The 23,709-nt window shown below is 48.8% G+C and overlaps 1 protein-coding gene across 1 annotated transcript; it reads right to left on the bottom strand.

Annotated features, from left to right (window-relative positions):
* Positions 1-2,679: 2,679 nt before the first annotated feature.
* VASH1 (vasohibin 1) lies at positions 2,680-23,423 on the bottom strand. The gene is made up of 7 exons (XM_007071324.4): positions 22,040-23,423; positions 15,874-15,962; positions 14,655-14,711; positions 12,672-12,746; positions 11,133-11,514; positions 10,444-10,556; positions 2,680-9,815 (listed from the first exon to the last, which is right to left on the bottom strand). Exons 1-7 carry the CDS (start codon positions 22,301-22,303, stop codon positions 9,743-9,745), a joined length of 1,053 nt encoding a protein of 350 aa, XP_007071386.1. The 5' UTR covers positions 22,304-23,423; the 3' UTR covers positions 2,680-9,742.
* Positions 23,424-23,709: the final 286 nt, after the last annotated feature.

Here is a 23,709-nt window from a genome sequence, read left to right as displayed (position 1 = left end):
CAGGCAAGTGCTGCATCTCCAGGCAGCCCCACCTGTCCCCTCTCCAGGTAATGGCCTAGTCTCCCAAAGCACTCACAGTACATTGAGACTGCAAGGATTCCTTTGACTTGGTGTACAGAAACAAGAGTTTCCATGGGAAGAGAATGCAGATAAAAAGTAGCATGGGACATATATCAAATCAGTTGTTTCTTTTGACAGGTTTCAGAGTAACAGCCGTGTTAGTCTGTATTTGCAAAAAGAAAAGGAGTACTTGTGGCACCTTAGAGACTAACCAATTTATTTGAGCATAAGCTTTCGTGAGCTACAGCTCACTTCATCGGATGCATACTGTGGAAAGTACAGAAGATCTTTTTATACACACAAACCATGAAAAAATGGGTGTTTACCACTACAAAAGGTTTTCTCTCCCCCCACTCCACTCTCCTGCTGGTAATAGCTTATCTAAAGTGATCGCTCTCCTTACAATGTGTATGATAATCAAGGTGGGCCATTTCCAGCACAAATCCAGGGTTTAACAAGAACGTCTCGGGGGGGGGAGGAGGGGGGAGGAAAAAACAAGGGGAAATAGGTTACCTTGCGTAATGACTTAGCCACTCCCAGTCTCTATTCAAGCCTAAATTAATTTCTTTTGAGTAATTTTCTCCTGGAGCGTGAAAAGGAACAACAAGAGCAGAACCCAGCCTGGCTGCGTTACAGCATATGTGGCTGGTTAAGGACACCCGCACCTGTTGTCAAAACTGACCTCAGTATCTCCTGCAGAGCCAGCAGTGGATGCTTGCACTGTGGGTTTTAGTGAGCAGCCATCACTCAGAGCTACCTCCCTGTCCTGCAGATATATTTTGGGGACAGAACAATGATTTTTCTAAACTTATTTAGAATCTGGTGCAGGAAACTTCTTACCAAGGTGACACCATTTTAAAGAAGTTCAGAAGTGGTGATTGTGCTTACTGGATTTGGCAGTGCCCTTTTAATGTTTTACTTACTGGGGGAGGGATGGCAGCTTGCAGCCACTGGCTTATCTGAGGCGGGGGATGCTGCTTGTCTTGATTTTATCAGCTCTTAGTTTGGCTGACTGAAGTTCTTCTTTTGCTGTAACCTGGGAAGAGAACCCTGGAACTATGCAGATCCTTTCCTCCACACAGAAAAGGCTTTTCCTTCATAGCCAAGTACTTTGGTGTGAAATTGAGTGAGAACCCTAGAACTGCAGCAATGAAGCTAAGAACCAGTAGTGGCAGTTTGTGAGCTGGGAGGGGGTCAGTGGTTGAGGGATAGTATGATCTTGTGGACTGGGACCACCCATGTTTTAATCCCAGCTGTTACAGCCTTGGGCAAGCTTCTTCCTTGTTCTTTGTCTCTGTAAACTAACATTCAGCCTGACCTATCCTGCATGGGTGGGTGTAAGGATTAACTGATGTTCAAGTATCATTAGTAGCAGCTGCAAAGAGATGGAGGGGGGGTATCCACAAAGAGGAACGGTATTGGCAGCATGAGGTGAAACGGCACTGTAGATGACATTTACAGCAACTCCCAGCTCTGCTTTTGAAAGGTCTTTTCCCCTAAGATCTTGTGAATCTTGAATTTAGGTGTGATGGGGGAGGGGAATGCTGTAGTAGTTCCATTCAGCAGCTGAGGCAAGTGATGTTTGCCAGTGAGTTTACTATAAACATCCCTGCAAATCCACAGATGTAGATATTTGTGGACCATGTTTGCAGATCAGCTGCGGTTACAAATTTTGTACCCATGCAGGGCTGTAGCTATAAACCCCTCTTATGCTAGAAGCATGGGCTGAAGGTTTATGGTGAGGTCACCTTAGGGATGAAGGGGACAGCCACTGCTTGGCAGGGGGCTTGTTACCATTACTTTTTAATAGTGTAGTAAGGCTTCCTCATTGACGCAGAGCTTATTACAGCTCAAAGGGATCATTGTAAGTTCCATCATGTCCTGCTGGACAGAAAGCAGGAGGACCCCATGTGGTATCTCCCTCACTTTCACTCAGGTGCCTGCTGTAAGCCTTATCAACATCTCCATGTGCTCATGTTCTGCTGTTATTCAGCTCTCTACAGTTAAGCAATATACTTTGTATACGACATACTAAAAGTTGGATCCTCCCTCATGGGGAAAGGACAGTTTTGCAGCTGCCTTTCCTTATTAAGCTACTCTGTGCTTTAAGAAAGAATCACCAGAGAGACCACGCTGGTGAGGACATATGCTTCAGAGAGCCTTGGACTGTAAGTTAGAACTCCAGGTTTGGTCAGTACCTACTGCTCTTGTGAGGACAGCTGGCTGGATCATCTATCGAAGGTTGGTTCTGCTTCCAGGCCATGGCACCCTTTGGACCACCACATCATCTTGAAGTTTGCCTCAGCTTAATTAGCAATATGAAGAGAGCCTGGCTGCTCAGCTCCTTTCCTCTGGTGCTAGGACGCCACGTATTTCATTCCTGCTCGCTGAGTGGGTTTTGGCTAGCATGGGCATATTGACCAACCCAGATGAATGAGGGGGATGGTGTAGGGTTCTTTCCCCTTCCCTGTGAAAGCCACCTGTATTTATTCTCTTTTGGTGTTTGAATAGGACACACATCTTTTCCAGAGAGCTAGCCTCACCATATAGCCAGACTAGAAGTTTAAATAGCACCTGGGCTCTAGTTTTACTGATCAGCAACAATGAAAACAGAGACAGTTTTCATTTTGTTCTCTGCACAAGGCAAGAGATGTGCAGATAGGAACTTTTATTTTCTCACGTGAAAGGAGGAGGAAATACTGATATGATACAAGTGCAGTTAAAACTAAATCTAGATACAGGTTCTGTGTTGACTATAGAAAAACAGACCCACAACTGGTTAATTACAAAAAAAGACACACTTGAAGCAGTCCATAAAGAAAGTCCTTCATTTCTTGGTTAGTTCTGTGCAGTATCAGTGATAAAATGTAAATGGTTCTGTTGCACCACAGTGTAACAGAAACAGGATAAATACTGATGTGCATGGAAGGGACTATGCAAGTCCCACTAGCACCATCTCAGCCCTGACTTGGAGGCTGGAGGGAAAACACTGCTCTGCAGAGGTATAGGAGATTCAGTTGCCTTCTTGGCCTAAGCTGGTTTTCTCCTGAGCAGACAGTGCCTAGGCACCACCCTGAGGAAGAGTGGTTGTGATATGAACAAACATCTGTTAAGGAGACCAGCAAGCATTCTGAACTCCCCGAGGAGCACAGCTCGGCTGCATAAAGACAGACTCCACCTTGTTTTGGCAGAGCAAGAGCCAACCAAGAACTGCTGACCTGAGTTGGATCACAGGCTCCCTCCTATGCAGATTCTATACATTAGAGACAGGGCAGCAGTGCAAGACTATTAGAGCACATGGTGCTGTTTCAACGAAGCAGACTCACAAGTAAGACAGAGGGAAAAGAGCATGCCCTGTTTACAGCCGTTCCCTGGATACGTCAATCACAAGGAATAATGCCTAAAACAACTGGCCCAACTCAGTAGCAAGAGCCTCTGCAGTTGGATCAGGCCTACTACTTCCTATCTAGTCCAGACTTCTGCCCCTTAGCAATGTAGGATTCTTTTCTAGGCTGTGGTTTCTTGGCCTTTGTGACTATTTTAGGGACACTCATGTTCCAGTTTATACCATACCACATGTGAACCAGCCTTTCAGGTGACTTATGGGGTCAGAGTCTGGTTCAGGGTTTTAGCTGCAATACCATGGCAACATTCTTCACGTAAAGCAGCTCTGGTAACAGCAACAAAGCAAATAACTCCTTTTTCTGCTACTGGGCAAATAACTTACCTCTCCTGCTACACACAAACTACATCCAAGACAAGGCTCTGGAGTCATCTACTGTAACTGTCAAGGTATAGAGTACACTATAGAGATGTGCAGTACATATGAACTGGGTGTCACAAGGGGTAGGATAATCACACCTAAATACAAAGCATTACACATCCCCCAGCTATGGCATACCATGAAATGCAGTAAGCCACTGCAGAGTGGTTTCAGAGCAACACTGGAGTCTCACAAGCCTAGACTATTGCACAGATGCTGATGGAGACCTGAGCCCACTTTTCAGCTGTCAGCCTGGTATATTTGTACCATGCCAGACTACCCCAGGGCAGAACCCCTTGGTCTCTGTTCATTGCCTCATTTATTTTAAGACAGTTGTAGAATTAAGTTGCTGAAGGGTGTGGAACAAGAGGCCGTGTCTACACCAGCACCATAGAAGTGTTAGGAAGAACTGTGTTTTGAACCCAGCATTCATATTTGAAAATGGTCTTGCTAACAGGAATTCAGTAAAGGCCCTCTCTCTGTAGCCCTGGTTAACCACATATACCGGGATGGCCAAACTTACTGACCCTCCAAGCCACATAAGATAATCTTCAGAAGTTCGAGAGCCGCAAGACAAGCACACCCTGCCCCACAGGACAGCGCCTCCTGCGGGGCTGAAGACCTGAGACCATCCTCCCCACAGGACAGAAGGCTAGTAGGTGGAGAATGGGGGTGGGGGCATGGAGGGCACCACAAGCCACAATTTGGTCACACCTGACATATACAATGCAGGTATGGTCTGGCTCATGTATGGAGGAACTTCCTCCCCCCCCCCGGTTTCAGACTTGCATGGACTAGGGAGTATATAAGGAGGAGAGCCTGAAAAAGTGGGATTTAAACACATAATATAAAAACATCACCAGTGAGGTTTTTATAAGACCTTATTAAAAGGACTCCAAGCTAATACTGGACAAAATCCTCTGCCCTGGACTCCACTTGGTTCATGTTTTGCTCTGGAAACATTAAGGATTATCAATTGATCCAGGCCCATTGCCTTCATTCATTCCTAACAACTTTCACTGTATCCCAAACCTCTGTAAGAAAGTGAGTTTAAAGGACCAACTTTACCCTTAAGCTACAACACAGTCCCATCTTTGGGTCTAGCAGTCAGGCTACTACTCTTGGGGCTGGAGGAAACAGACCAGGGCAAGCAGCATGGGCAGAGGAGAGAAAGACAGCATTACTACTTAACTGGTGAATTAAGGTTATTAAGCTATATGCCCAGGGTTTCTCATGGCTGGACTGCACCGATAGTTTTTGCCCCAGGAAGCAATGTCCTGCTCTCGGCTACAGTGGACTCTGAGGTGGCAGGGAAGGTGGGATTTATACTGAACTGGCTCCTGTCTTGCTATATTCACCATTACAGAGTGGAGAGAAAGAGCAAGAGCAAAAAAAGTGGAGGGGAAAAAAATGATCAGGTCATTACCAATCTCCTGGCACTACCCCAGAGTAGAGATATAGGAGCACTAAGAAGTGGTGGTTCCAAATCCAACACGCAGGCACCACCAGAACAACAATGCGAGAGGCCTCCGGTAGTCCTCAACTAGGGTTACTCCCCTGAACTGGCTTATGGAAGATACAGCCACAGTCTGATGAGTTCACTCACCCTTTTCCAAGGGAGGGGCTTGACTCCTGCTGTGATCATCTATGATCTGCAGTATGATTCCAGCTTTTGTGGCTTGGACCATCCATGAGACCACCACAAACCGTTACACTGCTGCACCCAGTAAACGCACCTCTGTCCTGCAGAACAGTCCTTTGGGGAATGTGTGTAGATAGTATTCTCTCTCTTCTCCTATCACTGTTCCCAAGAGAGGACTAGGGATCCGGAATTTAACACGGGATTTTTGTAACTGGTATAGGATATCTTTCCGTTCAGCCTGGGGGTTTGTCCCCGATGGCCCAGCCTAAGAATAGCAGCTATTGCCACATGCATGAAGCTGCTGATGGCACCTATCACTTACTAAAGGAATAAGGAAGGAGGGCAATTACTGCTGAGATACAAGGAGCACAGCTGTCAAAGTATTTAGACCATATGCACTGTGGATCTGCATAGGAACAAACCAGTGCAACATCTACTCTTTTATCAGTGTTGAAAAGTGGACAGCAACAGATGCTTCAGAAGAATTTAAACACTCCTAATGCATTTAATTATGCAGCTACACCTTGAAAGAGGATATTCATGTCTGGCACCAGCTGGTGAATACACTGAAGGATGAGGAGTAAGAGACCTTGAAAAATATCTACCTGCCACTCATTTTTTAAAATGTATACTTAATTTTCTATACTACTGGCTTCAGTTACAATCTGCATGAACAAGCCACATAGCTTGAATTACAGGGTGGCACAAAACATTTTGTTTCATCCATTCTGTACTGATGATCTTTTAGTGTCACTGAGCTTGCCCTTGCCCTGCTTCTGCAAAAGAATCATTAGCATGCAGCTGACTTAACTGCACAATTCTCTCATGATTCTCTGTAGATGGATAGGAGAAGAAAGGGTGGGATCCATGAAGGGACTTCCTACTTTGAGTGTCACAGTGCCTAACTTTTAGGCATCTTAAAAAAAAACCAAAAAAAAAAACCAGAGGTATACCACTGTGATATACAAAGCCAAGTTAGGTGCCTAGGCTCCTATACAATGAATGGGGCCCCAGAATGCAATCCACAAGAGCCAACATGCTAGGCTGGGAGCCACTTAAGCTAGAGGTGTGGGGTTAGCCTCATCTCTCTCAGAGATCGGTACCCAGCTCTGCTTAGTGATCCACAAATGGGAACCAGCCACCTGGAGTCAGACAGCTTAGGCCCCAAGTCATTTCTTGAGGAAATGAGTTAAGCACCTGCCGTGCTCCACACAAAATGGCAAGAGCTGGAGCTGCCCTGTGATTAGAGCACTCACCTGGGATGTGGGAGACTCAGGTTCAATTCCACCTCCTCCCCAGGGGGGATTTGAACAGGGTCTCCCCTTCTAAGGGGATTGCGCTGATCACTGCACTATGGGATATTCTGATTTAGGGCTCCCTCACTCTCTTCTCTTGAAGCTGTTCCCCTGTGACTAAACAGTCACGGGGCAGAGTGAGAGAGGGAATAACTCCAGTAGTTAGGGCAGAGAGAGGTAGGAGACTCCAATTCCAGTCCTCCTACTCCAATCGCTATTTCATTATTTATGTTCTGGAGACTAGCACCTGTCACTTGTGTTAAATTCTTTAGGATTACCCACGTAATTCTGGGTAAACAGCAAGTTATGCTACTTCCCTATTCAATCTTTCTTCCTGTCACACACCATGCTGCAGAAAGGACAGACAGCTAAAAAGGAGCCTGGACTGACAAACTGCAGTGATAACCACAGAGTAACTAACTGGTGGTGAAAGATTATGATTAGGCACCTGTAAGGAGTAAGTTAGATCCCTCTGGAGCAGTGTTTTAAGGGTTAATGCTGCTTTAACTGACAGAAGATATTATTTGATGTAAGGCCCCATTCAACACTACCAAAATGTCTGTGGCCACCCATGTTATGACAGAAAGCCCAGTTATCTACTATAGTTATAGTCTGAATCATGCTTCCAACATGCACTCAGGCAAGAAAGAATACGGAATGTTTAACATGATTTGGATACAGCCAGATTTCGTAAATGTTTAGACACTTTTTGTAGTGTAACAGGACCTAATGTTAAACATTTCACCAGCCCCTATCTATGTCAACATGCCTCAGGCTTGACCCACTCACCCCTTGCTTCCCACCTCCCTCTCTGAATCAACTCAGCCATGAGCTACAGCACCCCTGGTATGCCAAGTTTTGGGCCCCACACGCATATCTGCCAATGCTCCTCAGTTCTGACATGCAGCATGTGGACTGCTTAGCTGTGCCTCTCCTTTGAATGGAAATTTGTGGGCTGCCAAGGCTTTAGTCAGGTGGAGGGCTTGCTGGAGAATGGTAATCATTAACATAATTAGTATTGTTAAGTACACTGTGTCAAACAAACCGGAGGAGGACAGGCACACAGCTATGCTCCCTGCTCCTAGGACAGACAGACTCTGCAATCAAAATGGGCCAGACTGAACAGTTTGGAGAAATGGGATACCCTGGACAGTGATTCCCCAAAGACATTTCAATCTTGATTGGGCTGTTACCCCTAGGTTTAACTTGGGCATGAGCCCCTGGGTTGGACTCGGTATGGCAGCACGACTCATCTATTTCTGCCCCTCTTGCCCAGCCTGCGCATGGGTTGCTCCAAAACCTCCACAGATGAAGGGAAGGAAGCCTGGAGTGGTAGACCAGGGCATGAAAGGGTTGGGAGTTATTACCCTACAGCAACAATGCAGCACCCCACCTGATTTCAATCTGAGAAACATTTCCCCACTCTACCCCCAATAGCATTTATTTCCTGAAAACAGCCTCAGAGGTACCACATGGGATTTGCTGTGGCAGTGCCCTGTGTGTTCCTAGAGGCAGTATGCCGCACTTTTAGAGGCACTCCAGCAGGCATTGGCCCGCTGTGGATGTAGACAAGGGGTGGGGGTGAACAGGGCAACATGACCACAAAACACCATCTTATTTTGCTTAAGGATTCGCCAGCACACTGACCCCTTGAGCAGAGCACTGCACTGGAGCTTGTGCCCTTCTGTTTTAAGGCTGGTTCCCAAAATTCCACTGTGGCTCTGAGCATCCAGGAAAAGGAGCCCTTCCTCAAAGGGGGAGATGGAGCCAGACTCTATAACGGGGAAGTGCAAGGTGTCATAATAGTAGCTTCATAAACACAAGAGCTAAAGTGGGAATTTGATGTGGTAGTGCCTTGAATATTCCAGGGTTAAGCAAGTGGCCAGGATGGGAAGGAAGGCCCCTGCCCCCGGCCACGAGACTAACACTACAACCCAGCAAGGAAAAACTGAAGTTCTTTCCTTTCTGAAGAGAAAGATGCTTGTGAAGGCTACTCATGTGCAGAGTCACTTGCTTCCTGGTGGAGTTTGCATCTCCGTGGCCAAAGCTTTCCCCACAGCTTCCAGTGACCACCACTAAGAGGGAAGTAGGGGAGGCACAGTTTCCAGCTATCGTACTAGCTAAGCACAGACGGAGCTGTCCAGCAGCCTGTTTCCACATTACAACAGCATGGGCATTTCCTGAACAGCCTGCCATGAAGGGAAGCATCCACAGCACCTCACAGGAAAGGAGGCACATACTCATCCCCCACAGAATCAATGAGCCATAGTGGGATACCCTGCAGACCAGACAGAATGTTAGAGTGGTGGATTCACTGCATATGAGGCCCTCAACACCACTGACAGGTTGCATTTTCATTAGTGATGCAAGTATTAATTATTTCAGGGCTTATTCCTCTTCCCTGCAGGCACAGGGGATGGGGAAGGTGATTGTGTATTTCACTCCCTCCCTCCCCAACAAGAGTGACAGTAGCAAAATACACAGAAGTTACAAAACCAAAAATCCTTCCTCTACCAGAGGCAGGGGCCTTTCCATTCCAAGACCTTCCCCTCCTTCAACCCCAGGGGCTTTGTGCTGGCTTGAGACCTTCAGCATAGAAGAGGCACTGTGGATAAAATGCCCCACCTGTCGTCTTTGTCAGCCCAAAGGATTCCATGCAAAGCATGAGCTCTGCTTGGCCTCACTCGCTCAACCCCTCACCACGTCACAACAGGAGCCTTCCCGAGCACCCTGCAGCACCTTCCCATCAACTGGCAGTTCTGTTCTCTTAAAAACTTGTTTTGTTGAATTAAAAAGACAGGCAGGTGACTTGTCTGATCCCCAGGATACAGCTCTGGGATAGGCTTGATAGAAGTACCTTGGAAGATCAGCCCTCCACTCCCACTTCCCCTTCCCCATGTTGAGCTTGCTACAAGTGGATCCTGGTCTCAAGTGTGGCCAGTGAAGAGTCGATGGAGCCAGGCACACCAGGTGTGCCTCTCTTCATACCCGGATTTGATACCCATTGAGGTCTGGCATGGCTTTGGATTCAGCAGGCTTCTTCTCACCAGACAGCCTGTGAAGAAAGAGGGAAGTAGATATTCAGAGGCATTCTCAATTTCTCCTCTGACAGGGTAACCTGTCAGATTGAGAGGTGCCAACATGAGAAGAGGAGTTTCATCCCCGTTACCAGATCCCATACAGCTAGAGTAGCAGGGGTGGCAGCTCTTCTTCACCCTGCTAGCTCCCATAAGAGGATGGAATACAGAGTGGGAAGCCCAGCACCTCCACTTGAGATACCTTCCTGGGAAGATAGACTTGGGGTAGGCCTGAAAGCAGCCTCAAAGGCACACCAGTTCTCACTGACCAATGATGGAGGTTCAGACGTCTCTTTTGGGGGTCATATGTGTGACCCATCACACATTAGGCATTAGATGGGGTGACCTTCCTCTACCTGCAGCCCGCCCCTAATTCCAGCTATAGTTTGAAAGTGGGAAGGCAGCAACTCACATTGGAGAAAGCAGTGACAGAGCTGAAAGGGAGAGACCCACCAATGCAGCTGAGAGACATCTCCACAGTTATGGACCGTGCCAAGAGAGTTCTCAGAAATCTACTTTATCCAAGGGTGTGAGGGGATGGAGGGGAAATCCTATAGCACGACTGAGAAAGATCCTCCAACCAAGCCATCCACCAACCCCACTTACCGCCTCTCCCCACGGCTGTTGCGGCGGTGTGGACTGGACTGGCCCCGCTGTGGGGAGGACACATCTTTCTTCCTATCCTTGGTGGGAGATGGTGGCCCTGTTCCTTTGCCAATCTGCAGAAGGAAAACAACAAGATGGGAGAGAAGCCAGGGCTAGCAGTGGCTGGAGAACATAAAGTCCAAGGTACTCCATTGTCTGGGAAGGGGTGACAGTGAGATGAAGAAAATCAAAAGGAAAAAAAGAAAAGGCAGTGGTGAGCATTATGTAGCTCTACTGTACCCCGCCTTTAGAGAGTCTCAAGCACACCCATGCACGCAAAACTTCTGAGCAAGTACATATCTTGGTTCATCTGTCCAGTGCCCAGCAGGCATACCTGAGGGCACAGGATTCATATTCCCAGCTCTTGCCCAAGATACCCTGATACACAGCATCTACACCTGCCAAGTGGAGAGGGGTCTGCACCCCACCGGGGCCAGGGTCTGCAGAAAAAGAGAGGAGAATCCTTACCTCCTCCCTCCACCTCCCTGCCTTTCCCCCATCTGCACCCCAACCCAGCAGGATCTGTACCTCCCAGCATACTAGCGCCAGGATCCAATTAACCTCCAAGGCTTTGGCACCAAGTACAAAGTTCACACCTGCAGCCTTCAAGAGCAGCAGGCTGGTCTCCCCAGCACCTCCCAGCTTCTCACCTTTAGCCTCATGTCCCGGGCATGTCTCTCAAGCTCCTTGCGGAAGTCCTCACGGCCCAGCTTTTCCACATCCAGAATGGAGTGCTTCCACTCAATCTGCTCCACACTGTGTGGGTCATGGGACACACAATGGCCCAGCTTCACCTTTTTGAGGACGTGCCAGCAGCGGTGGTATGCCTCCTCGTAGTTGAAGATCAGCTCGCTCAGTGTGCGGAAGGTGGGCGCCTTGTACATGAGCTCCTCACGCCGGCTGATGCCCAGTGCCCCATAGCGACCCCCAAAGTTCACCCCCAGCACAATGTGGCGGAAGTAGTTCCCTGAGAAGTGAGTTTTGAAGCTGATGGGGAAACGCTCCAGTGTGGGCATGTTGTTGGTGAGGTAACTGGCAACATCACCCCATTCAGGAAACAACTGGTGATGCCAAGAAAAGGAGTAAGACTCTTCCTCCCCATCCCCCAGAACATCTCAGTCAGCCTAGACTGGAAAGCAGATTCACTGCTGACGACAAGTACCTGATTGACAGCCCTGGAGACCAAATCCCCAGAGCAGGTATAGCTCCAGCCCCGCACAAGACAAATCTACCCTGTCCTGGGATCAGAGGGATGCTCAGTCCTCACCTTCTCCAACAAGGCTGCCCACAAAGGGAAGCCAGTTATAAATGCAGTTTTGTAGTGTGTACACCTGTCCTCCTAGGAGCTGGGAGGACGAGGGCCACCATCTCATTTCACACAGAGGCCACTAGGCAAGTTAGTTAAATTGACCATCACTATCAGCCTAGGAGGGATTGGACCTGGTGCCCTTCAGGTAAAATGTAACCCATTCTTCTGAGCCATCGAGATCCCCAGACTGGCATCTCATAAAAGCACTGCATTTGAAGAGAACTAACTTTCCAAAACGCAAAGACCAATTAACCTAGCTTTCAAATGCTTCCCCATCACTGAGGGAACTCCAATAAATAAATTAACGTGGCCCCAGTTGGACTCAGCCTGGCAGGTCCCAGAGGAGAGGCGTTTCCCAGGATGTGCGTACACAGAGGTGCTAGCTCAAGTCTGCATCTAAAAGCAAGGATTATGCAAGGGAGAGTCTGACAGGTTCCCTTCCATATCTGCCTGCACTGTGGAGAAAGTGCAAGGTGACATATAGTGAGTGAAACATCCCCATTATTCAACAGTGTTTCTGACTTGAAGCTATTTCCTTCCTGTTTAATCCCCACATCCTTCGCCTCTCCCTCCCCCAGTTATGTCCAAAAGGAATAAACGCTCAATCCTAAAGCGGGGGAGAGAAGTGATCCTGAAGAACTAACTCCACTACTCGGGTTCTCTGCTTGGCCCCTTGCAATGCTCCAGCAGTATAAGAGGGGCATAAGAGAGCAGGGGGAGTAGAGCTCTGAGCGGATACAAAGTTTGTATCCGCATCCAATCCATGATCCACAGATATCTGCGTCTGATATAAAGTGGATATCCCCAGATTTGCAGGGTTCTACAGGGGGAGAACACATTAGGATGGGCACACATGCATGTTTCTAAGAGGAAAGGATACATTCCCAGGATCACAGCTTCCAGGCATTTGATTGGCAGGGCCTCTTTGGTCATTTCTTTGGCCAGGTCCATCAGCCTGTTAGACAGCACAAGCAGGAGAGACAGAGGAGGAGAATTAAAGGGGTTTGCATTGGGCGGGGCTGGTGAATTCAGTCGCTGGGCAGCATATATGCAGGGCAGGTTGCAAGGAGAGGGGAAGGCTGTTAAGGCAGACGGGAGAGGAGAAAACCCTTTAGGAATAAATAAAATTCAAACTCAGTATTTTGGCATTCCCCTCCAATACTGCTGCTGTGGAGTTTCCCCTCACTGAGCCAAACAGGATCTACCCTCTATGCCAGCCACTACTCTCAGCAAGTCTGGAGTAATTCCCTTTCATCTCAATGCAGTCCCTCAGGATTTCTACCCATCCAACCAAGATGAGACACCTCAGGCAGGAGGCCAAGTTCCAGAGACACTTGCTTTCCCACATCTGAGGGCAGGGAAGGGGCCTGCAGCAGATTCTGCCCTGGTTACATCATAAGATGTTTGGAATGCCCAAATATCCACCCATACCTGATGGCTTGGGCCAGCAGTATTAATGTTGGCACAATGGTTTGGTTAGCAGACTAAGAGGTCCCTAACTGTACACGTGGAACCCAAGTGCACGAAGATGATTGCCTCCATCCTGTGTACATGCCTGAGGGTTTACAATGCACAGCAGTCTGGGGGTGTCCACCACCACCTCCTCCTTCCTTCCTCATGCATTTCTTTGTTCTTTATAAAGTTTCAGTCACCAAAAAAAAAAAAAAGGGTCTAGCAAGTCCACATTCTGCACCAAACGCACTCCAGGACTCTGGACAGCTAGAACTGCAGAGACATTTGACCTTTGGAGAGCTTGTTTAAGGCAGGACTTTGTTTTACTTTACACAAAATCCCCCAGAAGCCCATGATCTAGATCAGGGGTCTCAAACACGTGGCCCGTGAGCTGCATACGGCCCGTGGGGTTCTTTCGTGCGGCCCACCAAGCTCCCTGTGCCCCCACCCCCGCCCCTCTGTCTACCTCCAGGCCAGGGGTGGGCAAACTACAGCCTGTGGGCCGAATCCGACCATGGGATCGCCCCCCGCGTAGCACGCGGAACCATGTCCCTGCAGCCCCGGGGCAGGGGAGGGCGGCAGAGGACTCCATGCATTGCTCTCATTTCGGAGAGCCACCAACCGCAGTTCCCATTGGCCGGGAACGGGTAACAGCAGCCAATGGGAGCTTCAGGGGAGGTACCTGAAAGAAAGCAACACGGAGCCCTTTGCCCCCCCGGCAGGGACCTGGTTCTGGCTGCTTCCTGGAGCGGGGCCAGGGCAGGCAGGCAGGCAGCCTGACCTGGCCCCGGTGCACGCTGCTGCCACCCCGGAGCTGCTCTAGGTAAGCAGCGCCAGGCCGGAGCCCGCACCCCAACTCCCTGCCCTGAGCCCCCTGCCGCACCCCAACTCCCTGCCCTGAGCCCCCGCTACACCCTGTACTCCTCCTGCACCCCCTGGGGGCAGGGAGGAGGCGGAGCTGGGTTGGGGACTTCGGGGAAGGGGTTGGAATGGGGGCAGGGAAGGGGTGGGAAGAGGCGGGGCCTGGGGCAGCGAGGTGCGGGTGTCAGTAATGCGGCCTTCGGGCCAATGCGCTAGTCCTCCTGTGGCCCTCGTAGTCATTTGAGTTTGAGACCCCTGATCTAGATTATAAATTAGATGCGTCAGAGACTGGGCACCTCTGAGTAACAGATAAGTTTACTGACCCTTGGCAACAAATCCAGCCCTCATGCTTGAATAAGGCTAAATTATGGCTCTGACCAGCTGCACCCTGAGCAGAGTCCAACCCCCTCAGGAAGGACAGAACTGTGACAGTGAACAAAATCCCCAGAGTCCAGCCTGTACTCTTGGCCAGACTCAGTACAGGGGTAGCAGAGGTGGCAAGTTCCCCAAACAGGAAGGCAGGAGCACGAGAAAGGCTGACAGCACTTACCCGGTCAGAGGTCTGCTCTTCTTAATTTCAAAGAACTGCGTCCCAGTATGATTGTACCTGGAGGAAAAAGGTTAAGGGGCCATGCAGACTGGAAGAGAGCTGAGAAGGCAGAGTTGCCCACATACGGCAATCTGCCTGGATGAATCTCTTTGTACTATCAAGGTATCAGTTACCATTCTCACAGGGATCTCAGGATCCAGCAAGCAAAATACCAGCAAATAGAAAGTGGGCATTTCCATTTGGCTATTCCTCCCACTTGCATTCTTTGGCCTGGGGGAGGAAGGAAACAGAGTGGCAATCTATTTCCCTCCCTATTCCTGCTGACAGCACATTTTCTGGTCAGCCTCCTCTCCAGCAGCACAGGCTCCCAGACCCGAACAGGGTTGAAACGAGTCCTCTTTTGCCTCTGCCTGCAGGGGATTATGACCAGTCTAAATGATGCCAAAACTACCTTGCTTTCATGCTGGCTGGGATCTGTCCCCAAAACAGCACAACCCCAGGATTAGCAAAAAAGGTGCTGGCAGACTCCATTCCCACCAGCAAGATAAAAATGCACTTGTGTTGCACATGCCCTCATCCACACTCCAACCCAGCACACAGAGCACGAGGATATGTAGGAGTCCTGTTCCCAGGCCATAAACATACAGGCAGCTATAAATGGTTGGGAGTTGGTCATCCACCTGATTCTCAAAAGCAGGAGTGACCATCATGTTCTAGCCACCTACAGAGCAGAAAGCACCCCGTAAAATGACTCAGCATGAAGCTCAAGTTCCCCATCACCAGCACACCCAAGCTTGGCAGGGGAGATTAGCATTTTCTAATCCCAGGTTTTAATCTGTCCCAGGCCCTCCCTGCAGGGCTAGGCAAGCACAGCAACTACAAGGACCTTCAATTAGGATGTTTTAAAAGGAACAAGCACTTGAATTCAAGGTGTCTGGCTGAAGGAGAACCTACCACACATTAGCTTGGCCCTGCTGTCACACATGCTGCTGGGACAAAGGGGTTAACCACAGGAGACACAATTGGGCAGGATTAGAATAAAACAGCAAAACCACTCACTGTCACAACTTCAGTTTCCTGCTTTTAGGGAACAAGTTTCATTTCCCCTTCTGGCTGAAGCAGAGTCAGCTGTTCTCTTATGGTCGGCTATTGGAAGGTCTCCTTGCTTCCCCTTCCTGGATCATCATTCCTTGGTGTCTGTGATAATAGTAAAGGATACTGAAGCTCCTTGATGTAGCGCTGTATGGCTTCCAGACGCTCAGGGATGGGGGTGGACGGCTGGAGCGCAGGCACACTCGGTATGGGAATCTGAACGGGGGAAGCAGAGTGAGTCAGAGAGCAGACGTCTCCTGAACCTGCTAGTCCCTTTGCTGAATGCACTGGCACATCACCATAGGAATTGCATTCCTCTGTAACCCAAGGAGCTAATCCCTTTTTGCTGTCCACCTGAGATATTCCTTGAGTTGACAGTCACTTCATTCTTCTATCCTCTGAATCCCCTCCAGTTTGTCAACTTGAGGGGATTCAGAGAAGAGTGACACAAAGTTATCAGGGAGATGGAAGGACTGTTTTTTAAAATGAAAAACTAAAAGAAAGTCTGTAGAATTTAGTTAAGTGACAACCAAGGAGGAACACAAAATAGTCTACAAACATCTAAAGAGCATAAATACAAAGGAGGAAGAGGAGCTCAGGACAGTACATGGGTCTAAGATGGAGGCATGGAATGAAAATGTAGCCAAGTTCAGTAAGAATTCTACAACAGCAAGAAATATCAGGGCATGGAACAGACTCACAAGGGAAGGGGTGAAAGCCCCACCTGTGGGCACTGTGAAAACTAGAAACGAATTGGGAATGAATTTGTATTGGCAGGGAGATGGACTGGATAAGGCAATAGGGTTTTTCCATCTCGAACTTCTATGACTTTCAGTTACACAACTGTGGATATTACCCAGACTGTTGCCTTGAATCCGCAGTCTTGGCCTCTATAGTCCAGCCAAACCTTCCTTTCTGTTTACTCGGAAGTCAACATCTGCAGCTTTGACAGCTGCAAAGAGTTATCCTAAGAAAGGAGAAGGGTCCTGTATGCCCAGCCAAAACAAAAAGACAGGGCTGGACTCACAAAAAGGGCCAAGGAGACACTCGGTCAATGAAAGAATGGAAAAACAGATTTGGTGCGACTATGATAGAGAGAACTTCGTGGCACAACTTCCCCAAGCCTACTGAGGAAGGTTAATGCCTTCTTCGCGTGGATCCAACACCAAAGCCTCAACTCTCAGTGTGGTTTTGTCAGTTCCATCCTTAGGGAACATGCGGTCAACCACCCCTTGTATAACAACATTAACTGGAGACAGAGCCCTCCCTCTGGTCCTCTCATTGTATTTGGTGGTGTCTGCCTATTTAGGCTGTAAGCGTCTCAGGGGAGAGGCTGTTTTGTTCAACTTCAAGCACAGCAGTATTTACACAACAGCAGGCAGCTGTAAGAAGTTCTAGGTCTTGATTTTCTCTTGTGTATTTTGATCTTTCTTATTGTCTTGTCTTAAGATTTTCCCCATAAGTCAGTTTGATGAAGATGCATTTTGGGCACCGGTGCCCATTTCCCAGCACCTCTCAGGGAGACAAGCTGTGACTAGACATAAGAACCAACAAAGTGTGCCAGCTGTTGTCTCCAGTAACCTTTGTGAGCAAATACCTCACTGCAGTCCCTTGCTGGGAATGTGCAGAAACGAGAGCTCCTTCTATTGCAACGTCTCTCAGCAGGAAGCACTGCAAGGGAGGGGAAGGAGAGATAGAAGATCCCCAACAGTTTGAGCTCCTATCCCCAGGGGAACAGGAAGCCCTCTAGACTCTAGAGAATGATGCAGGGAATTCGGCAGTCTCTGAAACTAATGCACGCTAAGTTGCTTTAGAAGCTAGGAGTTAACATACTGAGTCACAGGAAATTACTCCCAAGCAGAACCAATGAAAGTGGTAAAACCAGGGCAGGCTCAGCATTTAGCCTTAATTCATTTCTTCAGTGGGTGACCTTTGTGTAGTGTTTGTGCAGAGACAAACAGGTAAAATTAACTCCCTGGGTTCCAGTTAGATACACATTACCAGCACAAATTACTGGTTCCTTTTAGTTACTCCTCTCTGCTGCTGGAAACCACTCCTCACTGTCAGATCCCCTTTCCCTCTGGGGAACACGCAATACCCTGAGACAGTGTAATGGAAACCATTTCACTGGGAGACTAGTTAATGTAGAAGCGGCACCTTAAGTAATTAAGCTGTACTCTGGCTCTCAGATCTGGCCATGAAGCCCAGACTGGGCTATGGTTTCCTTGGCAGCAGGTCTCCAGTATGTTTGCCTGGGGAAAAGGTGGGGAGAAGTGAGAGAAGAGATAAGGAATCTGTCCCTCTCATCCCTGTGCTGAATGGAGGAGTGATGACAACACTTTGGCCTTCTCCAGCATCCTCCATCCACAGGTCTCAAAGAGTACAAACAGGTATCTTCACAGTCTTCAAGGAGGTGGATGGAAATTTATTTTAAACACAGAAGGGAACGTAGAGGTGGATTACCCTACCCATAGTCACCAGCAATTTGGTGGGATAGCAACGCAGGTTTCCTGGGGCCTGCTGCTCCAGTCACTGGAACATCATTTTCAGTACAGATACATAACCTGTTAAATATTATCCATACATACATTTTATGGTGACTGGTGGGCTCTTGGCTCTCAGAGACCTCACATGCCACCCATAGGTGAACTATTATGCATATATGTGACCCTTGGGATCCCCACAAACCCTATGCACCTCCTCTGCCTGTTGCCACCAAAAGGTCACTGTGTCAACACTCATTAATTCCCCCATCTGTAAAATGGGGATAATTATACTTCATTTCCTTCATAAAGCACTTTGAGATATACAGATAGAGAGCTATGAAAGCGTTATTAACTAATGAGTTCTGAGGCCTCACTCACACTGCCACAGCAGCCCAAATGGGATAAACAATAGACTTCTAAGGGAAGTAATAGATGTTTCAGCACTTCTCTCAACACTGCCTACAATGGAGGGGCTAGGAGAAGCAAGGTCACAGAGATGGTGCCCTGTTGTGACGTCCACATCACAATGCTCAGCTAAGGCCACAATCTCACCTCAAATCAAACTGCAAGCAAATTACTAAGGTTACCTTGTGGGAAATGCCATTGATCTACTGCAGCTAGAGGAGTCTTGCTTCCTGGCTTGAAGAGGGCCCTGTCACCAGAAAAGTCACAAAAATGCTGTCACAAACCCTTTTCACTACTTCATTTCACTCCACTTGGGATAGCAAAACTGGACTAGTTCATTTCCCTTTCCATTTCTCTACTAGTTCAACTCTCCAACTAGGATCGAAAAGGGCCCTGGCATGCGGGTGACAGTCTGGCAGAACTCTGGGAAACAGCAGCATGAAGCAAGAGTTTGGGAAACCTCCTATAGACATTGCCAGACTACTTACCAGGATGTGCAGCACCAGTGAGCAGGATACAACTCTGCTCTCTGTATTTTGCATTGGGTCATAATGCTGGCTGGCGGCGGAAGAGCCTCCCCGGCCATGTTAACATGAACTTAACAGGAGCCAACATCTAGAGATTTATATGGATAATGAGATCATCTACAAATTAAGGACTCACAAGCTTCCCAGAAATTTGTGCCTGCTTCAGGGCTCAAGCTAAATGCAAACTGACAGGGGTTATTAGGAAACTTTCCATTGGCAGGTTATTCCTTTCGTGCCCCCTATACTTTCATCCATGTATCTACAGGATTCATAGAGGAACAGTATGGCATTCTGCCACTGCCTTTCAAGATGCCATCTTGTGATCTAGAATCTCAGCTTTTTTTTTTTTTTTTAAATAAAGTCTCTCAGGCAGAGATGCCTGCCTGCGTCTGCTAAGAGCCCGAAACAAGAGCTATGAGAGAGAACTGCTCTTTTCATCTCACTGAGGAGTTAACTCAGATAAATGATCAACATTGGGTAAGTGTCACTGTTAACTAGGTCACTACTGATCAAGTCATGTAAGACAGGAAAAGGGAAATCATTATGAAAATCTACACAGCCTACGGTGAGTCACAGCTCATTTACTTGACAGTGTAACACCATTTTCTACCTCCCCCAATCAGGGAGCCAAGCCTAGCAGAGCTCAGCATGCCACTGTGGGAGAGATAAGCCCAAGAAGATCACATGATGATGTTTTTAACACCTGTACAACATACCGTGGCCTGGTCTAAACTGGGGGGAGGGGATATCGATCTAAGTTACACAACTTCAGCTATGTGAATAACGTAGCTGAAGTCGAAGTACTTAGATCTACTTATCGCAGTGTCTTCACTGCGGTAAGTCGACTGCTGATGCTCCTCTGTCGACTCCGCCTGTGCCTCTCGCTCTGGTGGAGTACCGGAGTCGATGGGAGAGCACTCGGCAGTCGATTTATCGCGTCTTCGCTAGCCACGATAAATCGACTCCTGCTGGATCGATTGCTCTGGAGGTAAGTGTAGACATGCCCTGTGATTACATCTCATTGTAGTGTCTCAAGAGGTGGAGCTTATTTTGTTGGCAGAGCTTGGAACAGTAACACTGTTTTCCCCAATTCAACCCCTAAGCATCATGTACTGACCCTCATCCAAAATAGGATTTTAGATTAGCTAGGCCACTGGGCTGATCCTGCTATAGCAGCTCCTGCATCCCACCCAAGGCCCATTCAGCCTCAGGAGCCTAATGGGCATCAGCCTCTCACAGGAGCCAGCCCTGCAGAGTACACTTACAAAATATATTTCCCCCTGGAATATATTATTGCCAGGATTCTAAACTGTTGCATCAGTTCTTCAAAGAAAGAAAATAGACCCGCTTCTGTGTATTTCAATACAAATGGTGCTCAGAGACATGGAAACATCGGTACAGGCAAGGGTGGGGCTCTTCTCATTCCCTTGCCCCAATCCTTCCTACCACATTCACTCCTCTGTATTCCCTGTAAGCTGCTGAGACTGATGAGCAGTGAGCCCAGATGGCAGAATGTGTTCTGCACCAGCCTCATTGAATACAGTGCACAAACCGGGCTATTACACAATGGTGCTGCAGGTACCAAAAATAGATGCTCGACTAAGTTTCGGTCAAAGAAATACCCTCAGTGCTGAAGAGACACAGAAGAGAAACAAGGGTTGGAGTAAGTCTCATGATTCATACAGGGGACTGGACCCCCTGAATTCCAATGTTTCCTTACTGACTCTGCCACAGACTTGCTGTGAGAGCCTAGGCTAGTCACTTAATCTTCTTTGATTCAGTTGTCTCTATTTGTAAAAATGGGAATAAATATATCTATTTCAAAGGACAGTTATGAGACAGTGAATATTTGCAAAGCACTTTCAATCTGAGGATTTAAATATAGCCTAGAATTACCACCAGAAGCCATGCATATACAAAAATGGCAACATCTACAAAGACTCACGAGGCCCACACGCAAAGGACTCAATACAGCATTAAGATTAAGTTGCATGATCTTGGGTTCCCCTTTTCATAGGATTCTCAGCAGTAGGGCAAGAAAAGCTGTGAGATCATCTAGTCTGATTCCTTGTTGGCAACAAGTTCTACAAGTGTTCTCTAATCTGCTTTTAACTCCTCTGTCAGAGCCACCTTCATAGGAAGGCACCATTCCAGTGCAAAAATTCCCCTTGTTGTGGGGAAGACTGTCCCTCATGACCAACCTAAGTATTTCCTTTTATAGCCTATAGCTTGCTCCTGGTTATAATTACTCAACTCCCACTCCTCCAGCTTTCCCCATCTCAAGTATTTAACCAGTCATAAATCCCAGCTTTACTCTCCTTTTCTCCAAGATGCACATATTAAGTTTCCTTATCCACCAAACAGGTCCCATCACCTTGTACTTTTAGCAGGTTGCCCTTCTGGATTATTTTTAATTACAATCTTTTAAGAACAAAGTGTCCGGATCAAAACACAACGCTCCAGAATACAGCTGGAGCACTGTCACCCCCTCTTTCAGGCCAGGCAGGCTGCCTCAGAAGCTAAATCCCAATTCTGTACTTTGTCTCAGAATCCTGGCTTTTCCCCATTTGCGCTAAGGTTACTGGACATGTGGCTTTTTGCATCACCACAAGTAGTATCAGAGCAATTAAATGGGAAAATTCTATTAAATCAAAGCCCAAATCCCAAACAGCACAGGACAGAGACTCTCCCTCTGATATGGAATCCCAATACTTTACACCTTTATGACTGTTTCTGTTGAGTGAAACCCCCACTTCAGGATTATTGATCTGAATTTCCATGTTATATAACACAATCCCAGCTTCTCTACCATTCTCTGAGTGGACTGTCTAAAGCCATGTCGTTTATTAGTATCAGTTCTTTCCGGAATTCTCACCTTGGGTAGGTCTGTGGCTCCTCGAATCCTTTGAGCCACCATTTCTCCCTCAGGGTGGATCTTGGCCACGTGTCTCCACATTCTCTCCCAAGTGGGCTCATCAATGGGTAGCCCTCCTCGGTTCACAAAGAAAGGAACTCCACCGTCTCGCAGATCTTCATCACCATCATCTTCCTGCTCCTCCTCTCTCTGAGTTGCCTCTTCACTGGTCTCACAGCGCTTGGTGGCAGCAGCGCCACTGCCCCCCGTTTTCCCCCCCGGCATCCCAGTCTGCACTTCGGAAATTGGTGGCTTACAACACTAAGCCCACTACCCCCCTCAGCCTGCCAGAGACAGAGCAGCATATGGCAGCCTGAGTGCAGAGGCCCTTTAAGGAAAAAAGGGTGTGGCTCATTCACAGAAGAACAGTGCAATATCAAGGTATATTTTACCCAACCGGAGGTTGTTTCCTCAGGTCAAACCAGAAGGAAGAGTCAAGGCAGGGCCCCGGTAAAGCAAACGAAGTGGCCTGGAGACGTACCATAGAGTAGGCTTAAAAAAAAAAAAAAGTCACCCTTGATCAAGCAGGCAGAACCGGACAGGCGCAGAACAATGAAAAGCTCCAGTTATAAAACAGCAGGGGCTGTATATTCAGATCAGGCCACCAAAAACAAAAAAAGACAGGCTCCACTGACCTAGCAGGAGACTGCCGGTTACAATCAGTAGCAGCAGATCGATGAAGTACTACACCCAGGCAGAGCTACGGGGCAGGGGCAGAGCACAGCTGACTGTCCACAGGCTCATAGCACCTCAACGCTTCACCTGCTAGAGACGCTGCCTGCCAGACACCGGAGAAACTGCGCTACGCTAGACAATAAGACCATTAGACCCAAACAAAAGCAAATGGCCACAAAACAAGGCAATCAGACCGCCAGGCTTTGTTGGTTCCAGGAGCGAGCCGGCCCAGGGGCAGTTCAGGATACCCGCCTCAAATGCCATCTCCGCTTTCAGTCCAAGCTCCTGCCTGCTCCGGGCGGGGGCTGCTGAGCTCAGGAGGGGTCACAATGCACCAGGGGCAGGCGGCCAAGGCTCCAGCCCCCCTGCCGTGGGAAGAGGAAGCTGCTGCCAGCTGCTGGAGCTGGAGAGCGGAGGAAGCGCAGTCCTGGGGGTGGCTCTTGGTGAGCTTGCCGGGCAGGAGGCTGCAGAGACCGGGGGACAGGAGACAAAGGCGCGGCGGCCCCTGGCTGCCGCTGCGAGGAGAACCGGCTGGGCAGTGGGCTGCGGCGGCTGCTGCACGCGGAGTAACAAAGCCCCTGTCCCCGGCCGGACTGGCTGCTGGCCGAGGCTGTCCCGGGACTGCTGATGCCGCGCCGGGAGCCCAGGCGGCACCTCCGCGCCGGCTGCCGGAGCCGCGCGTGCTGGGATCACACGCCCGGGGGCTACAGCGAGCGCCGCCGCCGGCTCGGCCCCACGCCCGGAGCCAGAGAGACGCTCCCCGCGCATGCGCCCCTCCCCCAGCCAGCCCTGCCCTGTTAAAGGGACAAGAGAGCCCCCAGCCGGGCAGCCTCGGCCTCTCGGGCTCAGGGAGGGGCTGGCAGGCTGGGAGGTAGAAAAGGGGGAGTCTCCCCCCCCAGCCCTGCCTAGAGCCTCCCCTGGCCCCCGCCTGCCACGCCCCCGCGCGCCATCCCCCC

The sequence above is a fragment of the Chelonia mydas genome, chromosome 6 (genome assembly GCF_015237465.2).
Source record: "Chelonia mydas isolate rCheMyd1 chromosome 6, rCheMyd1.pri.v2, whole genome shotgun sequence".
NCBI classification, from domain to species: domain Eukaryota; kingdom Metazoa; phylum Chordata; order Testudines; family Cheloniidae; genus Chelonia; species Chelonia mydas.
Note: the sequence above shows the minus strand (reverse complement) of the source record. Positions and strands in the feature narration are given on the sequence as shown.

Excerpts from the sequence above, each read along its gene's own strand:
- VASH1 (XM_007071324.4), bottom strand. The coding sequence starts at position 22,303 with ATGCCGGGGGGGAAAACGGGGGGCAGTGGCGCTGCTGCCACCAAGCGC. Across the intron at positions 14,712-15,873 it reads CGCTACATCAAGGAGCTTCA|GTACAATCATACTGGGACGC; the intron begins GTATCCTTTACT and ends TTTTTCCTCCAG. Across the intron at positions 11,515-12,671 it reads GAAGCTGTGATCCTGGGAAT|TTACCTCACCAACAACATGC; the intron begins GTATCCTTTCCT and ends TGATGTTGCCAG.